Raw genomic sequence first — 19,681 nt, forward strand, 5'->3', positions numbered from 1 at the left:
GGAATTTATTCCATTTTCTTGGGCCTGCATCCAACATGCTGCACAGGCTTTTTGTGACTTCTGGGCTTGAGAGTGATTTTACCGATTAAAAGCCTTCTCCACTACTGCAGATGGAAAAACATCAGCAGATGTGCTAGAGATATTAAAGATGCATCCAAAGCTGACCTGCAGGTCAGAGATATCGTGGCCTGGTTTTAGGTTCTATTAGTGAAGGCAAGACTTTTACCAGCTTCTGGAAACAAATACCACATGATTTCATGGTTAACAGCATGCTGGAATAGTATCGTCAGCTCTTTCCAGTTATTCAATCAAAATGAAAGCAGATCTGCTGATACAAAAAATAGTTTATAATAAAATAAAAAAAAAAAAAAAGGGAAACAACATATAGCAAATTCACTTTTTACAAACCCTTTAATCTAGTCTACACTTTTTCTATAATTTCTATATATGTCAGTAGTTCCCTAAACATGGCATGGAACAGATGCATGTAGGAAGGGTGGAGAGAGAAGGAAATTATCTCTGTAATGACGATCTCAGAACAGCTTTCACACTACAGAAATGAATCAGTCCCGATGTTACTAATGTGCAAGATAGGAATACACTTCCATATTTCAGTCAAAATCCATGCTTCTAAGTAACGAAATTCTATCTAGATGACCTGAAACTATCTTTCTTGCTTCCCAGCCTTATTTGAGCAAAAAAGGCGTACATCCATCTTGTTTTAGACAGCTAAAGTACAAATATTTTCAGGTTAAAATAAAGAGCAGGAGGATAAATAAATTTTAAGAGCATAACACAGGGGATAAAAACTTGGAAATTTTAATTGCGTAACAATACTTAACATTAAAACCAGATTAGAATCTAGCCTGGCAGCTGCCATCTTGAAGCTCAATTTGACACAATACACGAAGCGCAGAATCGGAAACACTATGCTCTATATTACAAGAACAAATTATTTTCGTGGACCATCTCTCAAAATGCTAATTGTGTTTGGGCTTAAAAGGGAAATCAAAGCTGAAAGAGATGAGAGCTGGGCTTTTGTAACTCTGAGTTTGCCAGCTCCTCCAGTTTATCATAAATTCTGACTGTTTCAGAGAGGCACTGATCCACTCTACCAACCACAAACCAAACATAATATAATTATGTATGCCAAATAAGGAAAATATTACTCTCCCACCCTATAAACGTATTTTCCACTTGGATATAAGCCCTGCATTCCAGGCATCTCCAGTTGTGGTACTGGCCTAGCCGTGCCTTTGACCTTAGTCCACTGCACCTGACCTGGGTAGCCACAGAAATAATCCTCTATGGTTTATTGTTATTGTTGACATTCAGGCCAAGGTTGTATTCCATCTTTTACAGAGACAACTTGCCACATGTTAAAACTGGCATTTATTCTGTGCAAGAGCCACCAAACTCCCCAAACAAGGCAGACATCCCAGTCTGCTGCCTATATGTATGTATATTGTGAGACAGCTTAAGGACAAGAAGTCTCTAATGAAAGCATCAGCAAAAGTTTCAGACAGCTACTCATTTCTCCTAATCCTTCTAAACATTATTTCCTACCAGGAAAATGAGCCTCACATGAACTATCATTTTATGCAGAAACTTAATGGATCTTCCCTAGTCACTCAGTCAAATTTAATGTGTTAATTACTTCTCATTTTCACAAATGGGAATGACAGAGCAATGAAACGCGTACACCCAGAAGCAGAAGCAGACATTAAATGCAAGCTTTTTTCTTTCCCCCCACTGTAATCAGTGAGATGGCATGTTGAATACAACTCCAGAAAAAGTGTAGAAAGTGGAGGAAAACACTGTACAGCCAGGGAAAAAAAAAACAACCAAACAAAAAAAAACCCCAAAAATACCCAAGCTGCATCTCAAGCCATTCCAAACAATGACTTTATTTTCTGTGGAACATCACCATGGCAGCCCCCACAGCAGCATCGACATCCTTCCCGTAAACCACAGGGAATGGAAAAATCCTTTCCACTTCCTGCCTCAGCACCTCATTCCTGGCAAGGGCACTCGCGCTCCCCAGAATCCTCCTCACTCCCATCTCCATCAGGTGCTGCACAGGTAACATGGAGCAGAGGTTTTCAACGATGCCACGGCACAGAGCTCTGGTTACGTGACCCAGGGAGAGGTCAGAGACAGCAATATTGGTCACTGATGCCAACTGCTCAGGAATGTGTCTCTCTCCAAATATGGTTGGGTGGACTGAGAGTTTGCTGTCGTTTTGGGTCAAGGCCGCTTTGATTATCTTGGTATAGATGGCAGACTCCTGAACCTGAAGTCCTGCAAACAGGAAATATCATGTTACTAATTTGAAGGGGTCTAGTGTATCTTACGTGTGGAGACTTAAACCGGATGCGGATCCACCTGTTCAGCACAATACTGTGTATCTTTTTCCCTGTCCCAAAGGTAACTGCTTTTCCAGCAGTATCTGTGATACCAGAAATCTTTTTCTGATTACAGAAACTGCCTTTTCTGATAATACAGCTATTCCTCTCTGCTTGTACTGTACTCAGTTCCACCAACCAACATCTTTAAAGGCACTAATGGCAGACTTCCGCTTCAGTGGCTGGACTGCACACAAATACAGGTTCACTTCAAATACTCATAGAAAGAACAATTTCTGAGCTTATTTCTGTATTGCAAAACCAAGAGATTGAAAAAAAAAAAACAACCATCCTGTAAAGACTATGTTTAAAGCACTTCAAAGACATTACATGACTTTGAGTCTTAAAATCCATTAGAGTGCTGCAAAATATACAGCAAAAGGCAACTGATCTAATCAAGACACTCTCTTGGATTTCAGTCATGCAAAATTAAAGGCTGTCCTCAAATTTGCTAAGCTTTCCTTTTGAAAAACAACTTGCAAAAATAATTCTCTTGTGTTCTTGAAACAAAAGAAAACCCAAAACCTAGGGGCAATGTGAATGTGGAGTCCAAGCATGACTGCCTCAGCATGTTCATAGGCTTCAGCAGGAAATTCCAGAGATCTAGGAAGTATGACCCACGAGTTACATCCTTGTTCCTTATATGGCATGACAAAACAGCTCTAGGCTTGTTCCTTTGCCTTAGCTTCCTTTTACCTTGCTGATCAACCTCATTTTTAAGCTTTAACTAGCCTTGAAATAGCTTACCCAGCTCTTCTGTCCACCGTGCCACCATGTCCACAAATGTTGCTAGCACGTTGCCTCCATTAAGTGATGCTGCCACCGCCAAGTAGTCACCATTGAAGTAGGGAAAGTATGTAATAGCTGAGGAAGGATCTGGTGTCTCTGGAGGGTGGAAACCCAGGGGCATTGAGACAGTCAGCTGAGCAGAGGTACTGATATTAAGAACTAGAACACAAAAGAGAAAAAAAATATATATATATCAGTGTTTTACTGGGCTACCCTGAAGGATGACAATGAAAAAACCAAATAAGATATCGGAGTGATCATACCTGCATCAGTCCTCTCAGCCAGGCAGGAATAAACAGAGCACTGGAAATCACCCAGAGCAATTCCTACTTTTGCTCCTTTGGGTATTCCATGCCATGAACAGATTGTCCTGCCTGCAATACTGCCAGGGTCTCCCACTTCCGGAAGCAAGTGAACAGGAAAGCCGGATTTTTTCAGTCTGCAATCAGAACAACATTATTGCAGGAAAGCCATATGGGAATGTGCAGCATGACTACAAATATTTCTTTGAAGTCCGAGATGAACCTGGCCATACGTTTGTGGCTGCTAGATTTATGGATGCTTTCACCTATTTAGAAAGCTTTGTCTTGGACAGGGGTAGCATTCCAGTTCAACAGGCTGAGCGAAGTAGAATAGTCTAGAAGAATAAATAGCTGTCCTTTAGATGCAATCTGATTACCTGACATTATACAGCAGTATGTGTTCAGCAAGTTACTCCTGTCATAGGGACAAGCAGTTCCAGGGTAAAGGAAAACAAAAACAGCAAAAAAATATGCAACTTGTAAGTGTCAAAGAACTTTAAGCTCTCATGCAGTTAATGGTTCAAAACCAAATCACAAAGAGTTAAGTCCAACAATCTCCTTACACAATCAACTGCAAGATACACTACATTGCTGTAGGAACATCACCGGATTAGTAAAAGTTCAGTAGGCCAAATGCAAGTTTTCGTCACTCTTTCATACCTTCATGAGCAGATCTTTTCACTTTGGAGTCCTGGCCTAACCTAAGCCCTGAAACATGTAAGGCCTTAGCACTCAGCCCTGAAAGAGCAAATCATTAAAATAAATAAGTAAATGAATAAACTGATTCCCTACAAGGCTTCCTATAGCCTAATAACTCTTAGGTATTATCACAAGTAAGCCTTAGTAGTTATGAAGGAGCTCAGCTGAAAGAACTAGAGAGCAGTAACTGTCTTTTGCCGTCACAGAGGTAACACCTTGGCTGCAGCATGCACTTGTCCATCCCATCCCACCATCCCAGCACAGAAAGGGAGAGAACAGTTTGGGATACGAGGCCTCACTGATTAGTCTCTCAGCTCTGCTGTCTTAGGTGTTTCTAAAAATATTGTGCCAGATTTCATATAATTGAAACATATATACTGTATAAACAAGAACAAACTCTCAATAGCTTTTCAGTACAGGCCACATCACAATAGATTAGGAGTGACTTCCAATCACTTTTCATCTGCAGCATGTTCATACTTAGGGCCCAAAGAGGTGTTCACATTGCCTGGCACAAGCAACACACAAAACCCACCGAATTACCTTAGCACTTACATGTCAGTATTCCAGCTCTTGGTTTTGGAATTAAAATATCCCCAGCTGGCAGCATTCTGGACGGACATGAGTGGCTTCTTCAGGTCACACAACATGGCAACCACATAGTCATGGATAGTGCCAGCTGCCTCATAAGACTTCAGAAAATCTGGACTTTTAAACAAAACATTTTAAACAAACAATGAGGGGTGCTTTAAGGCAGCGGGAGCAAGGTTACTTCCACTGCTACAGGGGAACTTTAGACATGCGTGGTCCCATGTGAAAATGAAACGGCTATCTCAGTGATCAACCTCCATTTTGTTGTTTTGTAGGTTTTTTGGTTTTGTTTTTTTTTTTGTTTGGTTGGTTGGTTTGGTTTTTTTTTGTTGTTTTTTTTTTCAAATGGAATTTGTTTTTCATGCTGTTACCAGGGCAGCAATACTTATCTCCTGATGGAAGATGCAGAGATGGTGACTTTAAGGAACAAGTTGTCTAGGTTAAAAGCACACTATTACAAAATTTAGCAGGAAGGTAGTGATTGTTTGCACCAAAAAAAGAATCACTTGGTTGATCCTGGAGCATTTGAGAAAAATAGTTAAATTCCTGCAGTTGCTCTAGAAAACGCAATTTGTATGAATGGAAATGTACCAAATGATGAAATAAAACAGAAACAGACCAAAGCAGCTGGATTCATGAGTTATACAGCTCTAAAGCAAGACCATGCCACGCTCCATATATTTGCTGAACACACATTAGAATAAACCAAGACCTAATAAGTTTCTCCCCATTTGTTGAACCTGAACTCATTGCAGACGTTGGCTCTTTGACAAACATAGTGTACTGCAGATGAAACTGAAGAGCAAATCCTGCTGATGCCAAGTCATAAGTGAAAAATTATATCCTCTGCAAACAAGCCACAACAAAGCAGACCATTTGTAACACCTCACAAGGATCTCAGTGTGGAAGGAAGGAAGGAACTGAAATTAATTTAGGGACTGTTAGCATCTGGCAGCAACCGGACAAAGCAACTCTGTTACTGTTTTAGCATGTCTGTACTTTTCACAATCTCCACAAGGCAAAACTACAGTGTTCAAGCTGCATTAGCAGAGCTCCTCCGAGCGGTAGGCTGGACTCAAGTATGCTATGATACTGTAAGGCTTCTGTTACTATATGGTCAAAGAGATCTGTAGTCTTTTTATGAAGTCAGAGACTCTTGTCTGCTTGGTTGCATATAGTTTATATTCAGTACTGCCATTTTAAATATGATTTGACTACTTAATGTAATTACAGAGAAACGCAGCACCTCAGCCTAGCGGCATTAACATGCTACAGGAACGCTAATTGTCACGTAAATTCAAGATGAGAAACTGCCAGCAAAACAGCCTGATACAGAAGCGCTTTTGAGAAACAATGTACCTCTTCTTTAAATACCAGTAGACGGTGGCACACCCAAATCCTGTAGCCAAGCTGATATGTGACTGTGGCAGAGGAAGAGAAGAGAGGAAGGTGGGACTGCAGCGGCCATCTTGCCAAGTAATCAGATGACTGACCTCCTGCGGCTCAAAGGTAGCGCCTGTACCACACTCTGTCCACTTGCAACCTGAAACACACAGTATCCGAGAAGGCCAGTGACTCCCTGCAGCGTAATCTGCCTGGCATTCTTCATTTCTGGACATTATTGATAATTTGTCAAATATACTGGAAAAAGAGCAGAAACAGAGCCAGTAGTGATTGTAATTTAATTAATTAGTCATAGTTTTCAGCCCTAGATAACGTCATAATGCCAGTCATCCTTTGCTAAAACAGAGAATGGTATCCAAGGCCGTCCTTCTCTATAAGTACTCCTAGTACCTAGAAGAACAAGCAACTTGCACCTTGAGATATTAATGATACAACTTAAATAACAGATGACCCACCAAAAAAAAATTTGCATTTCTGCTCTGGGAGGCAAGGAGCTGATATGACAGCTCTCACATACAAACCTTGACTGGAATCTGCCACATCATGACCTAGAGAATGCTGTGTTAGAAACGAACTGCCTGTGATGGGTAGCACATCCTTCCACCCACCCTTTGAGCCAAAGCAACAGGAAGCCTGGATCTATAAGTCTTAGGCAATGGACTGCAACAAACTAAGGAGTATCGCTCCCCTGTGCTATGCAACAAAGCTTCACCAAAGGTAGAATAAGGCTTAACTCAGTTTTCATCAGTCCAGCATGTTCCTTTTGAACAGAGAACACTGTACTTTTGATGAAACCTTCACATTGTTCAATGTGAATGCCTCAGCTACATTATGGCAACTTCTCAGAGCCGCAGGGAGCCTTCTCAGCAATGTCTGCTATTGCTGCAGTCCAGCGCGCTACTTCCTGCCCTGACACGCTCACCACAAGCAGTCCTGCAAAGGCAGCACACAGTCCTGTCACAGCAGCAAACTGAGCAGAGGCTGAGCTCAAGCACTGGCATGTGATGTTTGCTAGCACACTCCACCGCGCAGCTTCGGCCTCCAACAACCACTGCTCGCCCACGTGATGCCACAGCGTGGCGATACGCACTGTCTCCAGCTGGCTCTGTAACCGAGGCAACCTTTTGGTTTTTGGCTGGGGATGGGAGCAGAGTTTAAAGCTGTGCTGTGCCACTTGTCCTACAGGTCAGAGAAGAGACCCCGCTGCTTAACTGACTAGCACAAATATGGCTAAAAGAGTGTTTCTTGGGCTGGATACAGGGATTCAAAGTTACATTCACATAGGGCCCAGCTTTCATGGCTGCTTTTTACTAAGTACTATGTGAAACATGCAAAGCAAACATACTTTTTCTTGTTCCCTTAATTTCCCATTCTATCAAGTCTGTTTGAACTGACTTTCCAATTGGTTTACTTTTCTACTTCTAAATGGATTCTAAAAAATATTATTAACCATAAATCTAACTCTAAAGGATGCTATTAAAAATGTAATTCGTGTCCCAAAGTGCACAGATTCACTTAGTCCACTCAAAACAAATGAGAGCAAACACCCTCTTTCACTTGACAGAAATGAAACAAAAGTGCCATGTGGCTTTAGGAAATAAAATATTAACCAATATGACGTAAGAATCTATGTTTACCATGAACCCAGGAGGGTTTGTTATGCAGCCCTTGAGACAGATGGAAAGCAAGCAACAGCTCCTTTGGTCCATCAACCTTTGGGTTTCTTTCTTTCCAATCATTTTAGTATTTAATGTAAAATTACAGTCAGTAATAAATAGCATAGTGTATCTTAAAGCAATTAAGACCCTGACAACTTTTGACAGGCAGTGACCATCACTTCTGGGAAATCTATTCTGTGGTTTACAATAAATCTTTGCTTAATCTGCATAACTCCTATTCTTATAAGACTTGTATAATTGCTTAAATATATTAATTTTTCAAACATCCTCACAAAGAGGATATCACAAAGATTATTTGAGCATTTGCGTAATCAAGCCTCATGTGACTACCTCATTGTGGATGATTTTGTTTCTGAGGTCTTGGCCCTTCATTCTACAAGAGCTGAGTATTCAGAATCATGACTGTAATTCTTTTTCAGCTCGGGCTAACAGAAGAAAAAGCAGCAAGATGAATGCACCATGACACTCTATGATCTGCTAGGAAAAAAAAAAATGCTGTGAGATTTTTTTGAGGGGAAAACAAAAAAAAAACCCAAAAAGACTGAAAACATAGTTTGCTGAACTTCAATTTTGCTCCTACTGTACTTTCAAACAGCACTTCAGATTAGCACAGCAATATTCACTGTTGGATAGCTACTGCTATGCACATTCTAACATTAAGATCAAGCACAGCTAATTTTTCAAGAACTGCTAATACTGCTACTGTACAATCATTAGAAGGTATATAGAGACACTGGACAACAGCTAGTTGAGTGTTTTATGAGGTAAATAACATTCCTCCTCAAAAAAAAAGTCATTCACATGATTCAGAAGTTCTTACAACTGGAGCAGATAGCATATGATGGAGAAGCAATTAGCAAGCCACAAATATGTTATTCCTCCTTCATATTAATAATTGTGCTGACTCTGCAGGGATCTCACAAGACTAAATCCTTTAACTAACCAGTGTAAACAACATGGTCAACTATACTCAAGAGATTAAATTCCAGTAATTAATGCAAAACTCCCACAGAATAAAGTTTTCTGTTAATTCTGTTTTACAGAAGACCAAAGTGAATATGCAGCAGTTTCCTACAGATCATTTCAATGTTTAATTTTTATTTTCTGCATTGTAATTCTCTGAACAGGAAAGCCAAAAGTTAATGTTACCTTTATCTCTTTTCCAAAATACAATCCCGTGCATTTGTCCTGAAATGCCAATGTGACTGACTCTTTGAAGCTGCTGCTGAGGTAGAGCAGCAAGGCATTCATTCAGTGCTCTTATTATTCCCCAGACGTTCTGCTCCACTCCCTGCAATCATAAAGCATTATTCTGAGCATGAAACCATTAGGATTCATTCAGTGTATTTATTAAACAAGGCTACTCTAGTGAGAAGTGAAGAACAGAATTCATTTAGCTTAATAGCACGTATTAAAATAACATTCGCTACTAAATTGATAAAAAAAAGGCAAAAAACCCCACAAAACCACAAAAAATAAAAACCAAAACTAGTAAGTTGAGAATGAGATAACAGCCTTTTAAATTGAAGGGCAAATACTTCTTAATTTCCTAAATTACCGTACTTAAATATACCTTAAAAAAAAAAAATCCATTAACACTCACTACTTGCTTTCATTAGTTCATCTTAATATATTGCTCTTCTTTTTCCTCACAAAGAGAATTATCTGCGTGTTCTGACTGGCACGCAGTCTCCCTTACACCTTCCTAAAGCCCCTCCGTATCTACTCACTGCTGATTTTGATGATGTTGATACTTCATTTCTGGATACTCTATTTCTAGAACTACCCAGCAAACTGATCTACTCGGCAGACTGACCAAACCGGCCACAAGAGAAGCTGTATTCCAGCTTCCACACTTTTGAAGATTCAGATTACTTTGTGACAGACCAGTATTAAGATTATAATCAAAAGCATTCAAATGTAGTCTACATATAGATGTGAGCTAATCTGGGAATACAGCTTTTGGCTGCACAAACATGACTGTAGGGAGGAGGGTTGGCCTGTTTGGTATCTTTGGTCAGAAATTAGTCCCTAGACTCATTACAATACTAGGCCAGAGGAACTTTGATATCTTTTTTTACAATTCTGATTCATCCTTTCTTGGACTCACCAACACAATGAATGTAAAGATCTTTAACAAGAGTACATGTTCCTGGTTATTTCCATGGGGAATTTCCAGCTATGATTCTATCTCACATTAAAGTGCAAAATTCCCTTTCAGTTGGCAAGTGGCTCCTGTTTCCTGACTGGAAGTGTCAAAGACAAGGTGAAAGCCCGTGGGAGAATAGTTTTAGATTGTCTTATGCAACTTTTCAAAACCTGAGTCTTTCTTAAAAGAGCAGCTTTACTTGACTTTCTTGAACAGTAAACAGAGAACATTTTAATTCTACTTTCAGACATGCAACAACCACCTCCATCATTCTTGGCTAGGAAAGCCACTGAAGCCTGCATAACGTAGCAACACGCTCCAGCCACGACAAGGCAAGGTCGGTACCCTGAAATTGCCAGCAGTGCTGTCTTCCACCCCTTACCTGCGGTCCGGCTTCCAGACTACTGGTGTGTGCCTGCGTCTCCCTGGAGCAGCTCTCCGCCACCACGGGCCCTCGCTCTGCCCCTACCAACACGGCTGCCTTAACCGACGTCGTGCCCAGGTCTATACCCAGCACACAAGCAGGAGCAGGCCCGCCTGCCGCCTCGCTGCCCGCCATGGCCACAGGAAGAGGAGATTGCTTTCACCTTTCCCACCGCACATCGATCTCTCTATGGGGTGGCCAGGCCAACGCCCGCCATGCTGACCCCCACGCTGCTCCTTGCTGCCTCTGAGGGGCACCTGCCCCAAAAGCCAAGGGTGTGAGGGCACAAGCAGTGTGGGCTCCCACCCCAGCGGCATGCAGGGACTGGGCACGGAGAGCGGCCTGGACTTTGCCCTCAGGCTGAAAATGTCTCCCCTCAGCAATGCCTGGGCACTACCCTTCCATCTTGAGCGTGACAAGCTGTCCCTTCCCCAGCCCTCCGCGGTACCCTCCGCAGCTTTAAACCAAACTTCAACAACCAAAGCGGCGAGCCCTCCCCCTGCTCGCAGCTCTCCCTCCTCACAGACCGAGCAGCGGCGGCGGCAGCAGCAGCAGCAGCAGCAGCCCGCGGCCCGGCCCGCCCAGCCACACCTAAGATGGCAGCCGAGGGCGGCCGCACCCGCGCGAGGGGCGCTGGGCGGGGAGTTGATAGGCGGCCGCCTCACGTGAGAAGCTGAAAAGGGAAGGGCTGGGGCTGTGCGGGACGGAGCTGCGGTGTTGGAAGGAGGTAGGTGCCCTCACCTCCGCGCTGCTTCTCCGGTATTAGCGCATCCTGAAGAGTGGGATGGTCCCGCTTCACCGCGCCTTCTGAGGGGAGCGTCGGCGGGAACTACGAGTCCCAGCGTGCACCGCGCTGCGCTGCCAGGGGCTGAGGGGGGTGGTGGCGTCGTGGTGGCTGCTGAGATTTGTAGTTCCGCGGGGGTGGGAGGTGGGGGTAGCTCTGCGTGGCGGGAGCGCGATAGGCTGCGAGGGAAAGATGTCCCCGGGGGAGCCTGGGCAGGCGGAGGGACCGAAAGGCTGGTGCTCTCTCGGGGGTGCTGAGGGTCCCTGAGCCGGGCTGGGGGCTGCAGTCCTGGGGAGGGAGCCATTTGCAGGGAGCTGCCAGCTGAGGGGGTGGGCTGGTGTCCCCTCAAGGCCTATGGGTCCTGAGCAAGGCCTTTTCCCCGCTTTTCCTGCAGCTCTTCCACCATGAGGATGCAACACCTGCTCCCCGCTCTGCTGCACCTCTCGCTTGTGCTGCTGGGGCCTGGCGGTGAGTGTTTGGCCATCCCAGCTTGGGCCCACAGGGGCCTGGGTCTGAACTGGTAAGAGGTGGAAGAGGGCGGCTCAGCGGTATCCCTGTCAGTGCCTTTCAGAGACCCGTGCCGTGGTTCCCGTCAGCGCCTCTTTCGCGCGTTACCTTTGGCTTGGTGCGCCCATACACAGCGCTACGCCGAGGCGCTGGTGTGATGGAGCACTCGCCTCGTGCTCTGAACTCAGCCTCTGCAGAAGCAGATTAAATGGCGTCTGTGGTGCCGTCAGTGATGAACTGGGGAGGTCTCCTGCGCTTAAATAACTTCTTAAGAACACTGTGTAATATATGGCCACGAGAAGAAAAATGTCTGGGGCAACCTGTTTCTCTACATTTCTGGTCTGATACTTATATGGTTCTTTGTTCTTCCTCTTGTGTCCTTTATACGTACAGTGAATAAAATAGACTTGGATTCCAAATGTCAAAGTTGATGACACATGAGCGGCTTATGGTCTTGATAGCAGTTGTATTGGCACTTGGAATCTCAGCCTCTCTTAAAGCATGATTGTTGTAAAGTGTACACCTCAACGGCAATATTTCAAAGCACTATAGTAAGGTGCTTGTGATTCCTGAAGTGGTAAAACAGTGAATGTACATTCTCTTGAACATCTGGGTATTTGGTTTGAATTTATGATTCAAGAAGCAATTTTAAACTAAATTTTGGACATTTATGACTCCTAAGTTACTAGGATCACATCAAGAAACAATTAGTGTGGGCTTGAAGTATCCTATAGCCTTCTCTTAGCATGAACTTTAGTTGCACTTCAAAGAATTAAATTGCTTCCTTGTAACGTGTTCAAGTGACAGTTATTTACTTCTCCTTTTTAAGTTGTTTAGTTGCTTTGAAATAAGCTCTACTCCCTTTGCTGTTTATCCTGTGCACTAATGTTATCAATCTGACATTGCAGGTACCAACGGACAAAATATCTATTCCACAAAAGAAAGTAGGTAGTTCTTCTGAAGGAGCTATTTATCATTCATAGTAATTGAGATTTGTGGCATTTTTTTTTTGGTTGGTTGTTTCTTTCCCCCCCCAGATGGAGTCATTGTATTGTCTGTCCCTGAAGTGGTTTCACTAGAAAGTGGAAGTTCGACAAACGTCACTATCTCTCTGAGGTAAAATAATGATTGCATCTTTACTTTCCCTTTGGAATGGGGGACGAGCAAGCGAGTAAGATCTGGCTGTATAGTTAAGACTTCCCTGCAGACTCAGCTAATTGTTCATACAGAGTGAATCTCGTTGGTGTGACTGGCCGCTTACAAGCCATTAAATCGCTTAATAGCAGTATGGGTGAAGATGATAGTGCAGCATTCTCACAAACAGCCTTGTATGGTTGGCCTCTGACAGTATTTCATGCCATCTGTATGGGAAGCTGCACAGGAAAAGGTATTTTATACTGTCTGCCCTACATTAGCTTCCGTAAGGGAACTTACAGTTCCTCCATTTCTAAAAATTGATACTTAAAGGAAACTTGTGTTTTCTAGAAGGATCACCAAAAAAACTTTACCAAGCAAACAGAGCTCACCATTTCTAGCAGAGAAATGCAGCTATTCCGCAGTGGGGGCTGAAGCACCTTAGTCTCATTGTTCACCCGTGTTTTTTCTATGTCAGCCTCTTCCCAGGAAAGGATTGTTAAACCGATGCACCCTTTCCCTTTGGGATGTCAAAGTTTGAGTAAAAGGAACAGTAAGATGAAAATGTAAGAATTGTGATAAAGAGGAAAATAGCAAAACATGGCTGCAAGTCTAGAACTTATGTTTTTGCAAAGAAAGATGTGGTATGGTAATCTTGTTCATGGACATGTACAGGTGTTTTACATACTGCTGTGCAATTAAACCTCCTGGACAAACGCTCAGTCGGGTTCTCGGGGAAAGCTGTGCAGAACTATGTCACTTGGAGGGTTTTTGTTATCTGAGGGGTTTTTTTTGTTTGTTTGTTTTTATCTTGCTGCACTGCTATAATTTCTGCCCTTCATCACCCCAAGTACGTGTCCATCATTTCTGCCCCTCTTTGCCAGCAGAGGTTTAACGAGCACAATGATGGGATTCTGGTGGCAATGACTTTGCTCTGCCACTTGTGTGGAGAAGAGGAAGGTAAAATGTGGCCATGTAACTGTATAGTGCCCATCACTAGTGCAGAAAAAATAGTACAGTGCTAACGTACCTTGGTGCTGGTGTTCCTCTGAGTGCTAGCTAGATAGTGTGGTGTATGTGCTGTTCACTGTTTGCCACAGCTGTGCAGATCTAGCAGGTGCTCTCCCACAGCCCTGAAGCAATCTTTGATCTCAGGCACCAGTCTAACTTGTCTTTTCTGCCTTCACAGGGCTCCATTAAATGAGACACTGGTGATAACTCTTAATATTACACACTCATCAAAACACAGCACTATTGTTGAACTGCCTGATGAAGTAAGTGATGGAACAGACTTCTGACCTTATGCAAAAGCCTACTACTAGTGTGGTGCAACTTTCCTCTTTCTTCTCTCCACTTCACCTTGCAGGTACAGTTGCCTGCGGGTCACACTAAAGCAGATTTCCAAGTGAAAGCAGATGATGTTGGACAAGTAACAGTTTATCTTTACACCATTAATTCCAACTTAACTGGGTGAGAAACTGCTTTTAAATTCTATTTACTATCCTACAGCTTCCTAAACTTTCAGTTAACTATTCCCTTCTTATAGTTAAATAGTTAATGGGACGTGGGTGGTACGTAGCTGAGAAGATGTGATGACCCTCCAGCAATCCCCAAGGTATTCAGATAAATACAGGGTACGGAAGCAGAGTGATAGTCTGGGGATCTTAGATTTCATTACGTGACTGTGAGTTCTCATGGCTCCTTAGTCTGGCTTTAATAACCCTGCCCAAACATATCAAAACTACATGCCAGCTTTTCTGATCCAGGAAGCATTTGGCTGTGAAGGTCCAGTGGGATACTACTCTTACTGTGCAGCACTTGTTCTGGAGTGCTGATAGCCTGGTGCAGCTCTGCACCCACATCTCTACCGTGAGAGAGAGGTGTTTTGCTTTCTAGATAGGGGAGCCCTCTTTTCACAGATGCCGATCTTCCCTAATAGAACAGCCTAGCAAGATGGAGAAAGAGGCATTGTATTTGCTTGTTGCCCAAATGCTACAGAGCAACAGGATACTCCTGTTTTACTTCCTCATTTCACTTCTGCTTTTAAGACTCAGAAGAAACGCAGAGGGAAGCATATGAGATGCTCAACAGGACCGGCGTGACCACGAGGCTGTGCCGGCAGAGCGTGAAAAGTGATACTCTGCTCTTGCACAGCAGACCTCGTGCTAAGAGAGTGGAAGCCATAGGCACAAGATGACCTTTTTGAAGATTTCTAGGGTAAAAGAATAAAAAGGAAATAACGAGGCAAAAAGGAAAGAGTAGGTTGAGGGTAGGAGTGGGAGGTGTCCTAAACATGACAAGGATACTATAAAAAAGGGAGAGCAACTCAACTGAAACCAGCTCTGAATTTTTATTGTATTGTCTCAACACCTGGACTCTGTTTTCTCTCTCAAAGCAGAACAAGGCAAAATCTCGTGAAAAAAAGTGTGAACAGACAAATTAACTAATTCTGTTTGCATTAACCATCAGACCTAGGATTCGGTTTCAAGTGATTCATAGCATCATAGTGAGATACGCTGATGAGGTGATTGGCTGGATCTATTTCCTCGCCTGGTCTATCTCCTTTTACCCTCAACTCTTTGAGAACTGGCGACGAAAAAGGTAAAGAGACTTAAGATCTGTTTGCAAGTCACTGAAGCACTTCTGCAAATCATGTTCCTAGCCTCAGTTACATCTGTCTTGGTTACTGTGAATTATGCAGGGGAAGACTGGGGCAAAAAGTAAGCTGAATAAATGCAGCCCCAGTGAGCTTTTATGCATGCGGGTCAGAGGGATCCAAGTGCATCCTACAGACACCTAATCCGAAGGTTTGGCATCCAGTACTAATTTGTGATAGAGGAGTAATGTTGCAAATCATCCGGCTAAGCGGCTTGGAGTGACCGCCTTCAAAGATTACTTACCTTGTGAGCTGTTTACCAGACCTCTCCTGGTAGTGTAATCATTAGCCCTGCTCCCCTTAAATGTAGTGACTGTAATATGAATATGTGTGAAAACTAAAGCGTTTGTGTTAGCAATAGTTAGCAATAGCTTCTCTGGATTTGAGCTGGAATGGTTTTATCAGACTAGCTGAGCTCACAGAGGGGTGAAGTTAAACAGCAGGGACACAGCCTTGTCCGTGAGAGCTGTTCTGAGTCCCGGTGTGGGCACATGGGGGATATTTCACCTTGCTTCCTGCTGAACTCACAGCATCATGCTGTCACAATGCCTGCAGCTTTGGCTTACATCAAAAATTGCCTGTAGATGAGTACATTCTAGGGTGAAGCTGTCCCTGGAACTGTCTGTAATACTCTGATGCATGTTTCTCTTTTTTTTTTTTCCCCTTTCTCTAGTGTTGTTGGACTAAGCTTTGACTTTTTAGCATTAAACCTTACTGGCTTTATAGCATACAGCGTGTTTAATGTTGGACTCTTCTGGATTCCCTTGATTAAGGTAAGCGTGATTATCTCTTAATACTTGGGGGGGGTGGTATCTACAGAAGGGAATTAAGGCATTTGGCTGGTTTTGGTTTCTCTTACGTTTAGGAGGAATTCTTAGTCAGTTATCCCAGCGGGGTGAACCCTGTGGCTATCAATGATGTTTTCTTCAGCCTCCACGCGGTAGCTCTGACCCTCCTCACCATCATTCAGTGCTGCATCTACGAGGTGAGTCCCAGCACCGGGCAGAGCTCCCTCTGCCGAACACGTCGCCACTCACCGTCCGCTCCTCGGGCTCCAGAGTCCTCTTCGTGGCACTTTCATTGGCCTTTCTGGAAGTCAGGGTTCACAATCCAGTTGCCTTTATCTTTCCTGAGCTAGTAGCAACTCCAGAAGACTATTTCAGCCTCATGGATCTTCTGAGCTTAGAAGTAAACTCCCTAAGGACTCAAAATAACTAAGGCAAACAGCCAAGTTCATAAAGTTCCCAAACAGGTCTCCAGCCAAAACATAGATTACAGCTCTGCACAGCACAGATGCTGGTATGTGCTTTGCTGTTTCCTCACTACTTGGAGCATTCCTCAAGCTAGGACAGCTCCTCAAAAATTCCCTGCAATTCAAAGTTGCAGCTTTTTTCAACCTCTTATCTTCTAAAACAGCTGCAAAGGCCTTTTTATAATTCCCACCTATTCAGCTGAGACTGATTGTTATAATCAGGTGGTTCTTTATTTAATTCCCATTATAAAAGCCTCTGATCTGAACAGGCAATTTTCTCTAGATGGTAACTGTTTGTGTCTTGAGGTGCTTCCTTTGGTGATGCTAAACCTAAAACTGTAACAGCCCGTTTGTCACCACTGCTAGATGCAATACTCTTTTCTAGGGAAGAGTTAGAAGGCAAGCATTAATCTTACACCATAATGACATTAGCAGCCTTTTGCATATATAGAAGTGTTTGATATCATCAGACTAACTCAGGAGATTGTTGACAGATGTGGCACTGATAACAGGCATCAGAAATACTCAAGAATACTGCCACAAAATTGTTTCCCCCTTGCTCTTGGACAATAGTCCACATTGCTGTTGAGTACTGCTCATCACCTCTTGCAAACTTGCAGCTAGTTGCTGTAACAGTCACTTAATCTTAAAATTCCCTTGTGGTATGAGCCAAACTGGTACAGCAACAGGTTTGGACTGTAACCTTGCATGGTCTTGAGCATATTCTGTATCTTACAGTGTGTCTGGGGACATATGACCAAGGTCACTCTATCTGCATTTCTGTTTCAGAGAGCAGGTCAGAAGGTATCCAAAGTTGTTGTTGGACTACTGGCACTTGCATGGATCTTCACATTTACAACACTGTTTCTTGCTGCAGCTGAGGAAATGACATGGCTACAGTTTTTATTTTGCTTCTCTTACATTAAGCTAGCAGTCACACTGATTAAATATTTTCCACAGGTAAATCTGAACTTTCCTGCTTTTATACTATATTCCTGTCACTCTAAGCCTGTAGTATATGCTTTTGAAAGTCTGATTAGACTAAACCTGCAATGATTATTTATTAGGTCTTTTAGTGACAAACCCAGTGTAGTTATACAGAAGGCTGCTTAAATGTTCATCTCAGAAAGCGCTTGTACAGGACACGCTGACCGGCTTCTTGTCACGCTCTCAGGCATACATGAATTTCCGTCGGAAGAGTACTGAAGGATGGAGTATTGGAAACGTATTACTAGACTTCACTGGTGGAAGCTTCAGCCTTCTCCAGATGTTTTTACAGTCATATAACAACGGTGAGGCTGGAACTGAGGTGGTGGGGCCTTTCTTAATGGGCTGGGAGAATCCTGCTACAAAGCAGATTAAACCTGTAGGTTCTCGCGAGAGAATGTTTGTGCTGTAGCATGGGCAGCTGTTCTTGTACTAAGAATAAAGAGTCTGACCATCTTCCTTCAAGACAGAAGATGAAGTAGCTATTCTGAAGAAACCACAGGAACAGTTATTAGTTAACTTTGTATAAAATGTACACTACAGCCAGCCTTAAGGTGTGTCTAAGCAGTCCAGGGGGTGAACATGAACTTCTCTAATACGTGTGGCAGTGTCTTCAGACAAGACTGCACTTGAAGAGTTAATATTAAATGTCTAACTTTGTGTTTGACAGATGAGTGGAAGTTAATCTTTGGAGATCCAACCAAGTTTGGCCTGGGTGTCTTCTCCATCATCTTTGATATTGTTTTTATGGTCCAGCACTACTGCCTTTATAGGAGACGGGGGTACGAACCTTGTGAATAACATCACTTGTGAAGACAAAAAACTTTAAATTGAACTTGCCCCTACCCTGGCTGAGGGTTTTCAAGATGCCTACTGCCAGTTACCAGAAATACTGATTCTCACCTCTGTTTTTATTTTCATCCACTCTGGTCTGGAATACAAGCTGTTGCCTCACCAAATGCTGATTGCCAGATGCCTTAAAGGACACCACGTGCAAATGGAAGACTCACGCCTGTTGAAGCTACAAAGACTGCTTAGCATGAGCTATCCAAGCAACATGTGGTTCTTCTAACTAACAGGAAAGAGGAAGACCAGAGTGATGTCTTTCTGATTAGAAGCAAAGCACAAAGAGCGGAGTTCTGGCTTCCAAAAATCTGAGGTGATGTTTAAGCAACCACTTACTATCTTAACGTAATGACTGAAGAATGTCTGTGGACCTAAGTGCTGCTGCTGACTCCTCACAAACAGGTCACAGTAGAACACAACTCGGGTTGACTGTTAACAGCTGTAGTGGTACGTAAAAAAACCAACAAGGCTGGTAGCAAATACACAAATATTGAACCTGAACTCTTTATTAAAAAAAAAAAAGATGAGAAGCAGAAACTGTATTCTTATTTCATTGAAGGTCCTTTCACAGGTGCTGAGACAAGTGCTCCGGTTTATCTGAATATTTCTAGTACACTAACTTCATTTTGCTCAGGTCTACTGACATGCCTTGGATCCTAAATGGCGGATGGTAAAGATTAAAGATCTATCAAAGAGATTATTTCTAAGCAGATCGTGCTAATTAACAGCACCATGATTAAAGTTGAAACATGTTTTTGTTCCTGGGCAAGGTAGAAATAGAGTAACTCAAGACCTTAAGGTAAGCATTATACCCTTTAAAAGAATGAGAAGGGAATCCATCCATTTGAACAGTCTAGGTGTCAGCCTAAGGAAACCTAGAACCCCTTCTTCCCCCTGCTACTGACCAGGTGAGGTCTGACAGCTCACTAACATTGCACATACCCACCAGTGAAATGAGACCTTACAAACCTCTGACTGCACTGAGGTGATTAGTCCACAGTCCACTCTGAGCCAGAACAGAGGTGTCAGCTGGAGGCACTCAAGTGATGTGGCCTTCTTAAAAGTAAGCAGAA

At 43.1% G+C, this 19,681-nt stretch overlaps 2 protein-coding genes across 4 annotated transcripts; one reads left to right on the forward strand and one right to left on the reverse strand.

Moving 5' to 3' along the window:
• Nucleotides 1-1,883: 1,883 nt before the first annotated feature.
• SHPK (sedoheptulokinase) lies at nt 1,884-11,205 on the reverse strand. 2 transcript variants are annotated; one of them, XM_086763410.1, is made up of 7 exons: nt 11,184-11,205; nt 9,019-9,160; nt 6,146-6,329; nt 4,751-4,903; nt 3,458-3,633; nt 3,153-3,353; nt 1,884-2,301 (listed from the first exon to the last, which is right to left on the reverse strand). In XM_086763410.1, exons 2-7 carry the CDS (start codon nt 9,050-9,052, stop codon nt 1,907-1,909), a joined length of 1,143 nt encoding a protein of 380 aa, XP_086619536.1. In that variant the 5' UTR covers nt 9,053-9,160; nt 11,184-11,205; the 3' UTR covers nt 1,884-1,906. The 2 variants fall into 2 exon arrangements, with proteins under 2 accessions (XP_086619536.1, XP_010121371.2); XM_010123069.2 differs by lacking the exon at nt 11,184-11,205 and adding an exon at nt 10,401-10,974.
• CTNS (cystinosin, lysosomal cystine transporter) lies at nt 11,049-19,138 on the forward strand. 2 transcript variants are annotated; one of them, XM_086763411.1, is made up of 12 exons: nt 11,049-11,169; nt 11,621-11,694; nt 12,642-12,677; nt 12,771-12,849; nt 14,057-14,141; nt 14,234-14,337; nt 15,337-15,468; nt 16,197-16,296; nt 16,389-16,508; nt 17,565-17,735; nt 17,950-18,067; nt 18,433-19,138. In XM_086763411.1, the coding sequence occupies exons 2-12, from the start codon at nt 11,631-11,633 to the stop codon at nt 18,561-18,563; spliced, it is 1,140 nt and encodes a 379-aa protein (XP_086619537.1). In that variant the 5' UTR covers nt 11,049-11,169; nt 11,621-11,630; the 3' UTR covers nt 18,564-19,138. The 2 variants fall into 2 exon arrangements, with proteins under 2 accessions (XP_086619537.1, XP_086619538.1); XM_086763412.1 differs by lacking the exon at nt 12,642-12,677.
• The last annotated feature ends 543 nt before the right edge of the window (nt 19,139-19,681 follow it).

This window comes from Chlamydotis macqueenii, chromosome 19, assembly GCF_036417535.1.
Source record: "Chlamydotis macqueenii isolate bChlMac1 chromosome 19, bChlMac1.mat, whole genome shotgun sequence".
In the NCBI taxonomy this organism is placed as follows: Eukaryota; Metazoa; Chordata; class Aves; order Otidiformes; family Otididae; genus Chlamydotis; species Chlamydotis macqueenii.